This window comes from Mesoplodon mirus (genome assembly GCF_964341445.2).
Source record: "Mesoplodon mirus genome assembly, chromosome: 8".
NCBI classification, from domain to species: Eukaryota; Metazoa; Chordata; class Mammalia; order Artiodactyla; family Ziphiidae; genus Mesoplodon; species Mesoplodon mirus.
Window position 1 is genome coordinate 16,266,717 of NC_138984.1, and position 18,647 is coordinate 16,285,363.

The 18,647-nt window shown below is 40.4% G+C and overlaps 1 protein-coding gene across 3 annotated transcripts in view; it reads left to right on the plus strand.

Annotated features, from left to right (window-relative positions):
* PAX3 (paired box 3) overlaps nt 1–1,361 on the plus strand; it is a gene marked incomplete at both ends in the record, with an annotated part of 93,168 nt that extends 91,807 nt beyond the window's left edge. Inside the window, 3 exons of one of the 3 annotated variants that reach the window (XM_082631565.1) lie at nt 369–615; nt 1,110–1,140; nt 1,295–1,361. In XM_082631565.1, the coding sequence (XP_082487691.1) occupies nt 369–615; nt 1,110–1,140; nt 1,295–1,361 (345 nt within the window). Of the gene's footprint in view, nt 1–368; nt 616–1,109; nt 1,149–1,294 lie in introns of those variants that run through there. The other 2 variants (XM_082631566.1, XM_082631567.1) reach the window with 2 other exon arrangements.
* Between the last annotated feature and the right edge of the window lie 17,286 nt (nt 1,362–18,647).

An 18,647-nucleotide genomic window follows, 5' to 3' on the forward strand; every position in this document is an offset into this window, starting at 1 on the left:
TCTTCCTCCTTCCAACCGTCTGTCCCTGTGTCCCTCCTTTGAATTTCCAGTATGATTTTATCACTAGGGGCATGGTGTCCTCTCTCTCCCACCCTCTCTCCTTCCTTCTTTTTCTTTTCCCTTCTTCCCCCACCCTCCTTCCCCTTTCCCCCTCTCCTTCTTTCTGAAACTGCAGTCAGATGTTATCACTGGGCATGATGTAATATCTCTGCCACTTTGAATGGAGGTCACCGTCTTTGGGACAGCTCTTTAACAGTAGATTTCCAAAGAAGTAAAACTTGGCCTTTTTCAGTTATCCTTTCAGCTATAGGCTAGGGTCTGGTCCTCCCTGCATTCTCACTTCTTCCTAATCTGCCTGTTTATTTTAGGTAATGGGACTCCTGACCAACCACGGTGGGGTACCCCATCAGCCCCAGACCGACTATGCGCTCTCGCCTCTCACTGGGGCCCTGGAACCTACCACGACGGTGTCGGCCAGCTGCAGTCAGAGACTAGACCATATGAAGAGCTTGGACAGTCTGCCAACCTCTCAGTCTTATTGTCCACCCACCTATAGCACCACGGGCTACAGTATGGACCCTGTCACAGGCTACCAATATGGGCAGTATGGACAAAGTAAGCCTTGGACTTTCTAGGGGGTAATTACTCCTGGAAGGGTGAAACACTTTAACTCTTCCTTGAGAAAGGGGAGCTGCCAGCATGATTAAGCCTTCCATCCTGGTATCAATTTTGTGGCAAAGCCAGCTGGTTGTTCCAGCAAGGGCTTCCCAGTATAATTATTTTCTTAACCAATGTCAGCAACATCTTGCGGTTATTAATTGCTGAGACGTGAAAGCTGATTGCCACTAGGTAAAACACAAGGGTTGGCCAAAATGAAATAACCTCTGGCATTAGAAACACATGTTCTTAATGAGGTCAGCTCAAGGATCATATGGGGTATAATCCCAAGGACACAGAGTTCTGTCAAACTTGTCTTAGGAATAAAAATATTCGTCTCGATCCTTTGATACCTCGGTATTAAATATGACATTGTCAGCCTGTAGCTGATTTTGCCCCTTGCTGTGAATTGTCCCAGCCTGACCTGAAAAGCTGCATGTGTTTCCTTACAGGTGCCTTTCATTATCTCAAGCCAGATATCGCATAAGTGAACTGTCCACTTGGAGCTTAAACTGGCCCTGTTTCCGGTCTCCACAGCCTAGACGTGAAGAATCTTCTCAGAAAAAAAAAATCACCCTCTTGGGGGGCAGTCTCGACAGGAGACAAAGGAGAATGATTGCTTTTCTTTCTCCAGTAGTTGGTTTCAAATTCTTTTGAACGTGTTGGACAAAAGCAGTGGAGAAAAGGAAGATCCGGAACAATAAAAGACAAATGCAACATTTTAAGGCAATGATTTAACATGGCTACATATCAAATATCCCAACTCTCTAGTGCTGATGATCAAGGAGCTAAAACATTCCATTTGTGTGCATGTGTGTGTGTGTGTGTGTCAGTGTGATTTATCTTGACTGGTTTGGGCAAGTAGAATGTTCTGAAAATATAGTCGGAGAATAAAGTATAACAAGTTTGATGTCCAATGCTGACACTTCTACAACCTTAAAACTGCTCACGCCATGAAGCAGGAACGGAGGAATCCTTGACTTTTACACACTGGAAATGGATATAAAAATAAATGCCACCATTTTTAGGAAGTTAGACTAGATGTAAAGGACCTCCCAAATAAATTATTTGTTATCTTATCCTCATCTGTAATTCAGTTGTCAATACATGTCCTGGATGGACACGTCTTGCTAACAGCATATGGGGGAACCAGAAGAAAAGCTTGTTTTCTTTCTCAGTGTGGGAGAGGTGTGTGACATTTGCCCAATTTAGTTTCATTTGGAAGCCAACCTGGGCGGGGGGAGGGCATGGTGGAGAAGTGATGTGCATTCCCACAGCTGCTTATCAGTGTGCAATACTGTGTACCTCATGGATGCTTTGGCATTGGCCAGGGCCATAGAAACAGAATCAGAAGTATATTTTTGCAGGTGCTTTATTTTCGCAGCCCATGATTCATTGTGGTAGAATGCAGTGATGTTTGCCATTTGCTGGACAACCAATACCCGGCTTGCTCCTTTTGATTAGAGACCATGTTTGAGAATAATGCTTTTAAAATGACTTCGTTTACATTCTTCTCTTTTCTATGAGAGGCAGGGCAACACCAGAAATGTCCATGTGGCTGTCATGTACTTTTAAATTATACAATAATACCTGAAATTGAAAGATGATAGGAACTGAGGTTTACATACGTTTGTGTGGTGACATTTTAGAATGTCAATAAATTTGTTTTTTGAGATGTTAAGAGGAACAGGAAGGTGGAATGCAGTGTTATTTATTTCTTTCTATTCTTGGAACCATGAATGAGGTAGGCACAAGTACATTCCTTTTAGAGTTAAGAACTATGACATAGTGAGTTAGTGAGACTAGACATAGTACTGAGTTTAGTTCCTACGTTGGTCTTAGGGGGTGGTGGATCAAGAGAAGTGCTATCTTCGTGTTGCAGCCTCAGCCAACAACAATGTGTTGTAAAAATGTCTTTCCTGTAAAAAGTGCAGTAAATATTTACTATTTATAATGAATAAACAGTTATGAAAACTTGCCCAACACTGCTTTTTTGGGGGAACTGGTGAACGCAGTATTAATAAAAACTTGGAAATGGGGAACCAACAAAGCATATACTTCACTTCTAATGTCTTTTATTTATTTATTTATTTATTTATTTATTTATTTATTTATTTATTTTTGCGGTACGCGGGCCTCTCACTGTTGTGGCCTCTCCCGTTGCGGAGCACAGCCTCCGGACGCGCAGGCTCAGTAGTTGTGGCTCACGGGCCCAGCCGCTCCACGGCATGTGGGATCTTCCCGGACCGGGGCACGAACCCGTGTCCCCTGCATCGGCAGGTAGATTCTCAACCACTGCGCCACCAGGGAAGCCCTGTTTTTTTAACTTATTTTTTTAAATATTAAATTTCTTTTATTTCTTTACCTAGAAATAATCCTACATCAAATATTGGTATATACTTTATCATTATCACAAAAGGTTATTCTGGAATAAGAAGGAAAGACAATCTCAAAATTCATCCACCAATTATCAGGATGTTCCAATGACCAAATCAACCTCATGTTCACCTTGTTCATCTGCATAACTCAGTAATAGTAATATAACAAAGTTTGCCTCACAACTATAGATACATATTTTTTAAATTAATTTTTATTGGCCTTTTAGATTAGACTGTCACATGGATGAATAAGGTTACACAACCCACACTTGTGTTCTCATGAAGAAGCTTGGCTGAACATACATTTAAGGATTGCAGCTTGTGTTTTCATAGATGTGGAATCTAGAAAAGACCCTCAAGCCCACCTTCCTGTCTCCCTGGTTCTCACAGAGCTGTCAACTCTCTTCATTGTCACCTGGAAGTGTGTTTTCCCTCAGAGTACTTAATTCCATCTTCAGCGCCAACAGTCATATCTACTGAGGTTTTTATTGAAAGCTCTCATATTTTGTTATTTATTTTGTTTTAGAAGCTTTCTTTATGCTTCATGAAAAGGCATTACTGCCCTTTTTTTTTTTTTTTTTTTTTTTTTTGCGGTACATGGGCCTCTCACCGTTGTGGCCTCTCCCGTTGTGGAGCACAGACTCCAGACATGCAGGCTCAGCGGCCATGGCTCACGGGCCCAGCCGCTCTGCGGCATATGGGATCTTCCCGGACCGGGGCACGAACCCGCGTCCCCTGCATCGGCAGGTCGACTCTCAACCACTGCGCCAGGGAAGCCCTACTGCCTATTTTATTCATTTTTCTTCCGCCTCTCCCTTCCTCCTTTTCTTCCATCCTCCTTCCTTTCCTCTTCTTTTCCCTCCCTCTGTTCCTTCAACACTTATTTAGTGAGAGTCTAAATGTGCCAAGCATGGTGCTTGGCCCTGGTGTTACAGCGGTGATTATAATGTAGTGGGTAAGACAGAGAAGCAAATACATGGCTACGGTAAAGCATGAGGACACTTTATTGGGGAAATGATCATGATGCTCTTTCAAGGTCTTACTTGTATTACCTTGTTTATTCCTCTCAACATCTTACATGAGGCAGGTGATGTCATTAGCATACTTCTTTTACGAGAGATCACCCAAGGGCAGAGCTGAGATTTGAACCCAGGAGGTCCAATTTCAGAGCCGGTGAGCTTAAACCCTCTCTGCTTTCCCAGACTGGTATGAGAGAACCTTATAATAAAGGAGTTCCGTCTAATTTGTAGCAACTAGTCATGTATGGCTACTTAAATAAGTTATTGAAAGTAAATAAAATTTAAAAGTCAGATCCTAGTTGCACTAGCCACATCCCCAGTGTGCAAGGGTCACATGTGGCCAGAAGCTACCATACTGGGCAGTGATAAAGAACATTCCCATCATCGTGGAAAGTTCTATTGTTCAGCGCTGATCTAAAGCACCTGAGCTCATCTTTTAAAAACTCCAAGGACTCGAAGTGCAGTAGATAAAAATGTCCAAATTCTTTAAATGCCTTAAGGTCTTTTTAGCAATACACTCATCCTTCTAGTCAAATATGTTGCCCCTTTTCTGACAATTATCTATTCCAAAAATAAGAAGAGGAAAGGAAGGTAATCCTTACTGAATTTTTACTCTTGTTATCTTGCTTAATCTTCACAAAATCCTGTGAGCTGGACATTATTAGCCCCAATTTACAGATAAACAGACTGAGGTCCAGAGTTGTTCATTAGTTTGGGCAAGGTCACACCCTGTCAGAAATAGCAGAAGCAGGCTTTGACTTCTGTTCAGCCTGATGGTGGAACTCACTGCTTTACCTCTGCAAATCCTGCTTGTGTCACTTCATTATGTCAAGCTGTCCTCATGCCAAACTCAAGTTGAAAACAAGCATTTAAAAGAAAAATCATTCACTCTCAACACATGAGAGAAATGCTACCAGGATGTGGGATTACTCAGTAGAAACTGATCTTACATATCACTTTCCCTCCCCTCCTGATCTCAGAACTTGCCATGTGTGGCTCATACCTCTTTTTGATATACTTCTTTATACCCTTCTCTTATTTCTACCTGTCTCTGAGATCTGTTGCTCTGCTCATATTTCTTATGTTGAAACTCTCTGTAGATCATTTTTTCCCCTGACTTTCTTTTGGGTATCTAATCCATCCCCAGGGGAGTGGGGATCTGACTTCCCCAGTCCTAACCCTAGTCGGGGTCCCTAGTCTTACCCCCTGGAACAGGCATCCCTCAGGACTTTGAATTCTTGGCATTCAACTGTGTTCAAACCTGATTGTGTGTGAAGGGCTTCCCTTTTGTTCGTGTACTTATAGAATTTAATTCGAAAACTTAAAACATAAAAACTGAAAATTAGAGCTTAAAATTATTGAATAGTGCATGTACGAATGTCAGCTGCTGAGTCATACCTTGACAGCAATTTTCCTAGAAATAGGCGTATTTTACATCTGTGATGGAAACAAACATATTGATTTAGGATTTTAAGTAGCCCAGTTTGGAAATGCGTTTTCACACACACTTGGATACTTGGGGAACCGTTCCATGTTAGGAGGGACCTTCATTAACCTTGGCATATGGAACCAGTGTAATGGACCAGGTCACTGGCTTATGGTTGTGAGTTTAGAAAGAGGCTTAAGGGCTTCCCTGGTGGTGCAGTGGTTGAGAGTCCGCCTGCCGATGCAGGGGACATGGGTTCGTGCCTCGGTCCGGGAAGATCCCACATGCCGCGGAGCCGGGAAGATCCCACATGATGCGGAGCAGCTGGGCCCGTTGAGCCATGGCCGCTGAGCCTGCGCGTCCGGAGCCAGTGCTCCACAACGGGAGAGGCCACAACGGTGAGAGGCCCACGTACCGCAAAAAAAAAAAAAAAAAAAAAAGAAAGAGACTTAAATGGGGGAGGGATGGATTAATTAATGCCCTTTGTGTGGACATGCCATGGAAGAATCCTTCCTCAAACTACATCATTGCCACATGGAACCAGAACCGAGATCTCTATAGGAGGAAATCTATTTGGGGGATGAAGACTAGGGCCTCAACCATTCTGAGTAAACGATGTTTTGGTGTTTAATCACTTATGGGTAAGGAGAGCTGGTGTCAAACATCAAGAAGCAGAACAAGTGACAAGTGGCAGTACTTATGCAAAGAGATCCAGAGACGAGCCTCATGGATTTGGAATCAGTGTTAGATGATACATGAGACTATAGGAATAAGGAACTCAATTTAGGGTTGTTGCCAAATGCCAGTGATATACGTTAGTTCTGTCTTTTTCGTAGACCTACTCTTTTGTATTGCAGAGCATTGTAACCCAAGTATCTAGTCGCAGGTGTGACCCAAAATGAGTACTCAGTGCCTACCTGTTGAATAAATAAATGAGTGAAGAGTGACTCAGACTGTCCTAATGTGCTCTTCTGAAGAAGGATCTCCACCTGAAGGGTGTGTGAATTGTAGTTGGAAGGGTATAAGATGAAGCAAGTATTTGGAGGTACCGACTTTATCCAGGAAAATGAGCAGCTTTTAAAACATTTTCTACTTAAGTAAGGGAAGTAAGGAAGAACACAGATGTATTGGCAGGTGGATGAGGAGGCCACGAAGTTGCAGGAGTCCACCTCTGCTGCCTCTGTTTTCTCTGAAGCTGAGTGCAAGGGAAGGAGACAAGCATTTAAAATGGCCTCAGGGCTTAGTAATATTCCATTGTATATATGTGCCACATTTTCTTTATCCATTATTACTCAGCCATAAAAAGAAAAGAAATTGAGCTATTTGTAATGAGGTGGATAGACCTAGAGTCTGTCATACAGAGTGAAGTAAGTCAGAAAGAGAAAGACAAATACCATATGCTAACACATATATATGGAATTTAGGGGGAAAAATGTCGTGAAGAACGTAGGGGTAAAACAGGAATAAAGACACAGACCTACTAGAGAATGGACTTGAGGATATGGGGAGGGGGAAGGGTAAGCTGTGACAAAGTGAGAGAGAGGCATGAACATATATACAATACCAAACGTAAAATAGATAGCTAGTGGGAAGCAGCCGCATAGCACAGGGAGATCAGCTCGGTGCTTTGTGACCACCTAGAGGAGTGGGATGGGGGGGTGGGAGGGAGGGAGACGCAAGAGGGAAGAGATATGGGAACATATGTATATGTATAAATGATTCACTTTGTTATAAAGCAGAAACTAACACACCATTGTAAAGCAATTATATTCCAATAAAGATTTTAAAAAATTAAATAAATAAAATGGCCTCAGGGGAGCAGTGAGGGATCTGTCTTGGGACACAGAGAGGATGTGGAGCAGCCTTGAGCACCCAGGAGAGGGCAGGATGACTTCTTTTAGCTGTGCTTCGTGGCTCACGCAAAGGGATTGAGTGGACTGGAGACTGGATTGATTCTTTTGGGGAGATTTGCAGCATAGCCAGCTAGGTGTGAGTGGTGGAAAGGCTACTGGAGGGGATGGAAGGGGCTGAGTCTTGCAGGGCCTTGAAGGCCATTGTAAGAGTTTCCTTCTAAGTACCTATGAGGCTGGTAGACTAAGGTTTTAAAGGAGGGAGAAACACAACCTGACATACATTGTTGGAAAGATCATTTGGGAGAGCTGCTGTTTGGTGCTGGGGACAAGAGCTGAGGTGGGATTCACTGCACACCAGAGAAGAGACGACATCATCTCTGCCTAGGGATTCCAGAGAGACATTGAAAATGGACCCCAAGGTCCTGGACTTGACAGGGTTATAAAGTGTAGGGGACATTCTTCTGAGACAAACCTCTTCCCACGCCTTTACATTGTCACATCCTTAAGAATGACGTATTGCTCTGAAAGTAATTTTCTGAAGGCAGTGTAGCCTAATGCTATAGATTTTAAGGACTCTAGACCTAGGTTTTAAATTCTCCATGGGCAGTTTAAAAATTTGTACTACCTGATAAGTCATCTAATTTCTCTAAACTAATTTGAAATACTGTAAAGAAAGAAAAATGGTGATGGTTTCCTTATTGGACTCTATTGAGGGTTAAATGTTATCTTGCATATGCCTGGCTAAAGGTGGGCAATCAATAAATTTTAGCTATTAATATTATTATTTAATCACATTGGTCATAATATGCAGACTGTAAAACCTATTCCTGGGCTTTTAAACTTGCACATTAAACTATCCCAGTTACTAAAATAATGGAGGAATTATTTTTAATGACCATGAATGGAGAAGTCAAAAAATAGCTCTTTTATGTGAATATAACTTATTGAGCAGATGTATTCATAGTTTCTTTTTTTCCTTTGCCATACATAGTCATAGTTTTTAAATGATTCTCTCTTACCACTGAGAATTCCCAAAATAATGGGACTGAAGTCACAAACAAAATAATAACCTGACCTCTGCCCCAAAGAATCCTTACTGATGATGGCTTATTTATCAAGGCAACTTTTGTCATGGAAACAGGTCTGTTGCTAAGATGCAAAGGAAATACAGTAAGGGTCAGTCTGAGGCAGTGGTCTCCAACACCCCACCCCCTGTGCTGACACACAGAGGAATGTCTCACTGCTGGAGAGGACCATTTCTAGTTCTTTTTGGGTTGGATTTTATAGGAATGTGTATTTGTGGGGGGAGAGGAGAAAGTGTGAGTAGAGTTTTGCAAGCACAAGTCCGGGGGCTTTTAACCTCATGGTCCAGGGCAGGAGGTGGTCTAGTGTTTGACTACCTAAATGGTGATTCCTATATGTCTTCTTTGCTGAAAGAGCCCCAACTTCATTCCGTTTTGTTGCAGTCATGTCCTTGGATCAGTTGAAACCAGTAAAATCCAGGGTGTAGATGGGGAGGGAAGGAAGAACTGTGCTCCAGCACACTCTTGAAGATGAGAGTGAGGCACATACTCAATATTTTTTTTTTCCACTTCTTTTTTTTTTTTGCAACTTTATTGGAGTATAATTGCTTCACAATGGTTAGTTTCTGCTTTATAACAAAGTGAATCAGTTATACACATACATCTGTTCCCATATCCCCTCCCTCTTGCCTCTCCCTCCCTCCCACCCTCCCCAACATACTCAATATTATGCTAACAATTAGAACGTGAATTGGGAGTCATTGAGAACTGAGCTCCAAGCCTTTTATTCATTTATTTGGTAAACACCTTTTTGAGAATCTTCTGCTAGCCAGAAATTGTTTTAGTGTCTTTGATGTTTTGTTCAACAAATAGACTTGGTTCCTGACTTTGGAAGCTCATGTAGGGAAGATAGATCTACAGGAGTAAAGAAGCAAACGTATAATTAGAAATAGTGCTGAATGTTGGAAAGGAACAGAATGAGATGCAAAGGGAGATTAATGGGTCCTACCTAGATTGAGTCTTTAGGGAAGGTCTGACAGGGAATGAGAAAAAATGAGTCTTGGGAAGTGAACAGAGAAGTTTTCTAAGCAGAGGGAATAGAATGTGTGATGGCCTGGATTTGAGAAAGAGCTTTGCTTGTTTGAGGTACTGAAATTAGGTCCTTGCATCTGTTTTGCAGAGGCGGACTATGGCATAAGATGAGGCTGGCCTGGGCTGGGTCATGCCCGGCCCCCTGTAGGCCACAGTAAGGAGTTTGGATTTGATTCTCTATGCAAGGAGAAGTGACCGAGGACTTTCAAGCAGAGGAGGGACATTATCTAATTTCCTTCCTCCGTGAAGATTGTGTTGGAGGGAGACAGGACTGGAAATCCTGGGCAGTAACATGATGAGACTTGACCTGCGTGTGTCTTCCTGGAGGGAGGATGGCTGTGGAATCACTCAGATGTGGATTTGCATCCTCATTCAATCTCCTATGATTAATTACTTATGCTTTCCAGGCAGTAGTTTCTCGGAGCTGCTGTTTTCAAAATTAAGTGAGTAATAATTCATAGGGTGCTGAGATTAACTGAGTTAATTTTATGTGTCAACACAGGTTTGGTGCATATTGTGAACTTCAAGAAACATTAATTTTTCTTTCCCTCCCCACTGGGAGTAGATAAAAGACCTGATACTCTCCTTCTTTTTTTCTTTTTTTGAAATTAAAAAAATATTATTTATTTATTTTTGGCTGTGTTGGGTCTTCATTGTCGCGCGCTTGCTTTGTCTAGTTGCCGCAAGCGGGGGCTGCTCTTCGTTGCGGTGAGCGGGCTTCTCATTGCGGTGCCTTCTCTTGTTGCGGAGCACAGGCTCTAGGCGCGCGGGCTTCAGTAGTTGTGGTGCACGGCCTCAGTAGCTGTGGCTTGTGGACTCTAGAGCGCAGGCTCAGTAGCTGTGGTGCATGTAATGGGTTAGTTGCTGCGCGGCATGTGGGATCTTCCCAGGCCAGGGCTCGAACCCGTGTCCCCTGAATTGGCAGGTGGATTCTTTTTGTTTTGTTTTGTTTTGTTTTGTTTTTTGCAGTACGCGGGCTTCTCACTGTTGTGGCCTCTCCCGTTGCGGAGCACAGGCTCCGGACGCACAGGCTCAGCGGCCATGGCTCACGGGGCCAGCCACTCCGCGGCATGTGGGATCTTCCTGGACCGGGGCACGAACCCGTGTCCCCTGCATCGGCAGGCGGACTCTCAACCACTGCGCCACCAGGGAAGCCCGGCAGGTGGATTCTTAACCACTGCGCCACCAGGGAAGCCCTGATCTCTACTTCTTAATGAAGACGTGTGTGCTGCATAGAGGCCAATGGGTTGGTGAAAGTAAGACAGAGAAAAGATGTTAATCCTTGCCCTATGGGGTCTATTATAAGGGTAGTGATGTCTGTTAGTATTTACTTCACAACATTAAAAATTCTGTTTTCATTGTAAAAATACTAAAGGTCAATTAAAGGAAAATTAGAAACTATAGAAAACTAGAAAGATTAAAACAAACAAACAAAAACTCATTTAAAGAGACACAACCCAAACATAACCACGGGTAATAGTTTGGTTTTCTTAGCCTCTTTGCACCGAGGATAACACAGCAGACAATGTCTACTTGTTAGCGGTGCTGAAAGAAAGACGAGGTGTTCATGAAAATTTAAAAAATTTTGGACAAAGGATACTATATAAATATAGTGCACTGTTGTTTCATTGTCACTTTCAAAATGATTGTAAAGATTTAAATATTGGGGTCCTCTTTTGGACTGATTAGTGTTTCACAGTCTCAAGCGTTTCCCCAATATTAGGGAAAAGAAGACATCTTGAGGAAGGTAACTTTGGTATCTCATAAATTATTATCCTAGCAGCTAAATGGATTTTATGCCTTGTAAGTAATTTATTTCATTTAAGAAAACGTGTTGACTATGGCAACCTGAGGATATGATGCCTTATTGCTGAAGAGATGAATTGGAATTAATTCATTATTCTAATGATAAGCAATTAAATTGTATTTCTGACAGCTGGTAACTGGAAGATTTTCATGCACAAAAAAGGAATTGGCTGAGTTACTACACACACACAACATCATATAAATCCCCATTGTCTAAGTGACCAATATCACACCACAGGAAATCAGCACTTGGGCATAAATGTCTTTCAGTCTTTGGAAATACAGTGTATATTATCCAGTTACTCAGTCTGTGTCATGAAATATGAAAATAGTTCAAGAAAGACACATCCCACTTGACCTTTGCAGAATGATTTAATAAAGTTAGCTTGATACAAAAATATGAAAGAGTAATTGCTGATAAAAGCGGAACTGTGGCTTCCTTCTTTCAGATCCTCCTTTCTTTGGAAACACTTCACAGGCTTTATTAACTCTTTAATGTTTTTGTAATTGGTGGCATTTGTCCCTGAGGCCATGTTACTAGCCCTGGAATTGGGTTCCATCAGAGCAGAGATTCTGCATCTCCTAGGTTTTCATCCCCTTTCAGCACTCATCTTGATATCTTTGTCTATATAATTAGGCAAATATGTTTTCAATTGTTTTTACGTGTGTACACATTTCATCCCTTTTACTGCTATCTTGATTGATGTTTTATGGGATAAATTTTCAATTGGTGGCCTCCTCCACTTAGAGAGGTGCCAACATTGGCTTCTGCATCCACTTAGGACTCTATCAGTTCCATCTGCAGGTGTAACTGAATATGGTCCTTCACTTTCCCAAGGAAGGCTGGACTTCCTGGGTTTTCTAACTGAGGGCTCTATCACCCCATCCTCTTATTCACTGTTATTTATTTATTTTATGGTGTTATTCTGATTTGAAATGAAATATAGAAAAAATTTGGAGACTACAAAGAAGTTTAAAAGAAAACTTCCTTGTGGATTTAGAACTATCATCACAATGGCAGCCATCAGCTGAAGTGATTTCTTCCCAGAGGTCTCTCCGACCTCTCAAGCTAGTTACCCGTTCCCTGTCAATAACGTTATGCAGTTTATTTTCATCAGAGGGCACATCATTACCTGATATTTTCTTGCTCACTTATTTGTGTTAATTGTGACAGTAAGGATCTTGTCTGTCCTACTTAATGGTACTTCTCCTGCGCCTATAATGGCCTAGGATATATTTGGGCCTCAATAAATATTTGCCTAATTTAATGAATGAACTGGCTTATATTTTAAAACACACCTTTTTTTTCCTCTTAAACATCTAAAAGTACTAAAAAGTTCTATCATAATTACCAGGTTTATGTTTTTCTTTACATCAGCATTTCTTCTGATATTGTGTCAGCCAGGATAAGCTGGGCAACACTGCCATAACAGCCTCAAATCTTAGTGGCTTAAGACAATGAAGATTTACTTCTAACTTTCTCTACATGTCCAATGAGTTCTGCTCATCGTGGTCACTCAGGAACCCTGGCTGATGGAGGTTTTATTTTTGCACATGCTTTCAGCAAGACTGGGACAGAAGAAGGGAATAGATGAGTTGAACATTGGCTCTTAAAACTTCTGCTCAGGGCTTCCTTGGTGGCGCAGTGGTTGAGAGTCTGCCTACCGATGCAGGGGATACGGGTTCGTGCCCCGGTCCAGGATGATCCCACATGCCGCAGAGCGGCTGGTCCCGTGAGCCATGGCCGCTGAGACTGCGTGTCCGGAGCCTGTGCTCCACAACGGGAGAGGCCACAACTGGGAGAGGCCACAACAGTGAGAGGCCGCGTACCACAAAACAAACAAACAAACAAATTCTGCCCAGATGAGACACATTTTATATCTGTTCACATTTTATTGACCAAAGCAAGCCACACAGGCTAACGTCAAAAAAGGTGAAGGATATGCGTTGCCACCTTGTGCTTAGAAAGAGATCTAGAATTATTCCAACTACAGCTCTTGTGAGGACTATGTGGGTTAATAGCACACTTGGTAAATGATGAAAAGTAATTCTGTTTCTTAACCTAGATTCCCAATCCTTCTCTCCAGCCTCTCCACTACTAACAGGCTCTGGTATATCATACTCAAAATTTTCTCTTCATATGAAAATACATGTGGTGTGTATATGGATGTATGCATACATCCCTTTTTTGGTACTCAAATAAGAATATTCAATAACACTCTTCTGTCTTTTATTCTTGGTTGTTGGATTATTTCTACATAATATATTTAAAAAAACCTTTCTCTATCTATCATATAGCTCTCCTGCATGAGTGGCCATTGCTGTATGCACCATACTTTACTTAACCACTTCCTTTTTGATGGTAGGGTGTTTCCAATCTCCTCCTTTGACAGCAATGCTAACAACACACTTCGGTGACACTGCTGTGGTGTAGGGTAGTAAGAACCAACCTGGCTTGGCTTCGGAAAGATCTGGTTTGTAATCCTAAATCCCACTGATTAGCTGAATAGGCAACTCATCCAAGCCTCATAAGTCTTGGTTTTCTCAGCTATGAAATGGAGATATTAACGCATCCCTTACGGCACTGTCATGAGAAATAAATGGGGTAATTTTCCTGTGACCTAATGGCCTTTCAATAAAAATGGGTGGGTGAGTGTTACAAGTCACTGAACTTGAAGTGAAGGGACTATTCATGCTGAATTTTACTATAATAGTAGGTAACCATTAGTAAGCACTCATATGTATAGATGCCATGGAGATTCTCTCATTTTTTTCTCTATTCTATTGTATAAAACCTGAATTTTTAAGAACAGAAAGGAAACTGCGATTTATTAATTTTAAGATCTTAAATTTCCAAGACACACAAGTACAAATAGAGGTTTGGACATTAACACGGAAAATGACACCATCATCAAGATCCTTGACTACACACAGAAATAACCATGGAAGGGGTGGTCGTGACTGGGCCCTTCAGTCCTTTTAATATTATGTATCTCATATAATTTATAAACTGCTATAAAGAAAGAGAACAAGGCAGAAAAGGGTCAGTGAGGGAAGGTCTAGCATTAGGTTATGACCTCAGGATTTTCTCTACTGACTTCCTATGTCCTAACTGAAAATAGGTACAATGTTAACTATCCTGTTATGGTAAATCATTACCTACTGGAAAGTTAAATGAGATGCAGGTGAGCAAAAGATAAAACACTGTTTTCTGATACAAGCATTCATTACATTTTTCTTACAAACTGTCTCTCTTACATGGCTCATCACAAAAGCTACAGTTTTTTGCCAAGTGTACATATGGTGTCCTTTGATCTATTCTATCCTATCCTCTCCTGTCCTATGTGGTTCGATTCAGCTCTATCTTGTTTTATCCTGTCCTGTCCTATTCTATTAATTTCATTTTATTCCAGTTCATGAAAATAATTCTGGGCTTGATCCCTACATTAATTTCATGGCCAAGATTAACAGTTTGAAAAATCCTGCCCTCAAAGTCTTCCGTTTGTTTCCTTTTGTTTACTAGCTAGCCGTCTAGATCTAGATTGTGATGCCACCCAAATTTACATATTCAACAGAGTGACACACTTCACTTCTGCTCATATTTCATTGGCCAAAGCAAACCACATGGTCCTTCTCACTTCAGACTTAATGTATCCCAAGCAGAACCACTCATTCCCCTTCTATCACAGTCTGATTCAACCATGCTGCCTCTCATCTCAGTAAGTTGCATCACTATTCACCCAGTTGATCATGCCCCCAAATTGGGAGTCATTTTGACTCTTCTTTTTCTTTCATGCTGCACATCCAAATTACCAGCACATTGTAGTAGCTTTAAAAATATATCTCACATCCAATCACCTCTTAGTATTTCTGTTGCTAACAATTTAACGTAGTCATTGCTCTCTCTCAATACCTAGACCACTACCTCAGTACTCTCCAAATGTGATCTTTGTTTCCACTCTTAGCACCCCACCAAGTCTGTTTTCCATGCAGCAGCCACAGTGATTATTTTAAATGTAGATCAAATCTTCTAGTGATGTTTTCTCACACCTAGAATAAAATGCAATCAATGTTTTTCAACTGTGGTTTGTGATCTGTCTGTCTCTGTGTGTGTACATGTATGCAAGCATGTGCTGGTTTGTGATGCAAAAGTGTTTTTCTTACTTTGAGTTGCAGCAAAACAAACAAACAAAAAATTGCAAACCTATTTGATAATCTGGCTCCTGGATCCCTTTACAGCTTCCTTTGTTGTAATCCTCTTGTTTATTCAGCTCTAACCCCACTGGCTTCCTTGCTGTTTCTTAGCACTCCAAGCACCCATTACCTCAGGACCTTTGCACTTTATATTTATTCATGCTGAAACATTGATCATCCAGATATTCTGCAACTTCAGTTTCCTTTACCTACTTAGACACCCTCTCCCCATTTTCTTTGTCACTTTCAGAGGCCTAAAGGTTGGTTCAAAAAATCAGATTCTAGGGCAAAGGATCCAAAGAAAATGGATGTGGGGCAAAACCCATGTATTTTTTCTCCTTAAGATCCTTTATTAGTATATGTATATAAAATTCTATACTTTTCATAACCAAACTAGAATGAGGCATATATATAAAAAGTTAAGAATCTGTGTATCTCCCTCCAACTCCCCAAATTAACAGTATCTCTCCACTTATTCTTTATGCTTATACAAATATATAAACCTATATTTGCACACATGGAGTTGTTTTTAGTTTGCTTTTTGCACATTACTGTGCTTTATTTTTTTGTGTTGCTACATAATGCTGCAGAGGGTGGATCTGTCTTAATTCATTACACCGTTTTCTGATGGAAGGACCAACATTCAGATTTTTCCTGCTAGTAAATATGCTGGGGTAAATTTATTTATATATCTCTATCTCTGTCCCTGTCTCTGTCTCTATCTCTCTCTCTATTCGTATCTCTTTCCATGTTGGCACTTTTGCTTCTACAGGATGGATTTCCAGAAGTGGGACTGCTGTGTAAGCTATTTCATTTTCAGTTAACTTCCCAGCCCTTCAGCAACCTAGCACCCTTCTTGCCTTAGCTCGCTCATGGCTCCCACCCCCAACCGTCCCACCAAAGTGCACACAAGATGGCGACCACGGGAGGTAAAGTAGCTGTTGTGGCTCCTGACCTAAGTTGTTTGTTTATAGTGACCCCCACCTCAGAAGCAGGCAGTCTGCTCCTTTTGACCACTGACAAAGGGAGTAATTAATGTAAAATTCATGCCCTTTTCTGGATTGTATTCTGTACTACCTGCCTTTAAGAGGACTTTGAATGAAGCTACACACATCGGGGAGTTTGGAAAATTTTTACATAGTTCATAAAAGAGGAGGGAATAATGATGCTACTATTCAAAGTTCCATTTAATTGTGTGGCTGGTTTATACACCCCTGAGAGTTTAAGTAAGACTATATTAACCGTATCATTAGAGTACCTAATGCAATAAACAGATTTTTAGATAAATTCACGACATGGTTTAGAATTTAAATCTGTATTTTTATTAGAATTCATTTGGCATTAGTGTAATAGAACAGCTTTTTGATTTTTTTCTCTTCATCCTAGCTTCTTTTTCATGATTTCTTAGTTCTCTGCTTTATCTTTTAGAGCTTCTAAGTTATTTATTTTTTTTTTGTATTTTTCAAGCAATTAATATTTGGCAATTAAAAGAATTTGTGGTTAAAAAAATCTTTAGTTTTAGGTTAACTGAAGTAAAGGCAACAACAACAACCAAAAAAGCCAAACCCAAAAGAAATAGGTGAACCAGAAAAAACATAATGAAAAAAGTGCTATAAATTCACCAGGACTAAAATCATAAACTAAATAGTCTGACATTTATCTGACACATATTCAATGATAAAGTAAATACTGCATTTTAAGATGTTCAAATTAATTTTATCAAGTTGATTAATATATACATCCTGAAACACTTTCTATACTTTAAAGTGAATTTAAAGGATTAATTCCTGATACCAAAATGATGTACTAAAACAGCGAAAAGGTAGTCATATACAAAGACCATTATTAAATGATTCTGCATGGCAGTGTTGGCTAGCTGGTTTCACTATATCAGAGATCTCAACTCAGAACTTAGGACACTGATCAAATAAAAATCAAGAAATGAAATGGGATTTCATGACTTCATTATTGTTGGCTATGTTCTCTCAGCCTGAGGTTTTTGTTTTTTTTAAATGAAAGAATGGAGAATTTGAATCTAGAAGGCAGCGGGGCTGTTGCACAAAACAGGCAACTACAGGGCTATCGCTTCTATTCTGATCTTGCTCAAGTTCATCAGGGAAAATTAACCTTGGCAGCTTATTCAGTGACTAAATCTTGATATTTTTCTGGCTTAATTCATAACATAACTGTAAGCTATTGCTCCGTGTTTATATTTCCCATCCATTTCTCACATTTCCAAAGCATGCTGATATGTGATCCGGGCAGTTTAGCTACCATAATTGGCATTTTTCTTGGGCCAAAAGGAAACAAATTCCTTATCCTCCATACTTTTTTAATTTCTGAAAAACAACAAGTAACATGGTTAATCCTCTTTTTGATCTTTCTTCCTTTTGAATTTTCCTTATATTCTTTCTCTCTTTTAATCTTTTACTCTTTTTAATCTTCTCATTTTGCCCCACCCCTTTTATTTGACTTCTCGTTATGTATTCCTTTCAAAGAATTGGTCCAGTCTATGGAAATGGGTCTTTAAAGGGTGTTCAAAGAGCCATTATCCACAGTTAGAGGCCCTACTATTTCTCTAAAGAATTTCATTGCAGCACTTGCCAAGCTGTCCCAACAGACTATCTTTCACAGTATTAATAGCACATAAATCTTGTGGACAAAATGATGCTCAGTGAAATTACTTTTTGTGACAAAAAATTAAAATACTTTAGATTTTTCATCTTCTGTATATACGTGTAAGACAAAAGGTTATCCTAACAACTCAGAAAAATTGGTAGTTGATTTAACAAGCCACTTAGCTTTTTCAATCAGGAGCATCCATATACATTGTTAATTTCTGTTAGACTACGTTGGTGACAACGACGGTAGCAGAAAGGCAGTTGAGTTTCAGATGCGAGCACTGTTGAATTAATCTTTACTTTATTATGCAATTTTGAAACTCACGTAGCAGTGAAATTGTTCAGGTATAAGGTATACTTTTAACAGTAGCCAATAGTTTGGAAAGAAAGGAATGAAAGTTTGGGAAGTTACAAATAAAAATATACAGGCCTTTCACCTAACTTGAAAGACTTATTTAAAATGAGTTGCCTATTTCTCTTATAAGTCACATTTTCAAAACACACTCATAAGATGTTTGGCTGCTGGTCTAATATTACACCTTTCTCTTTCATCTTTCTTTTCACTACAAACCCTTAATG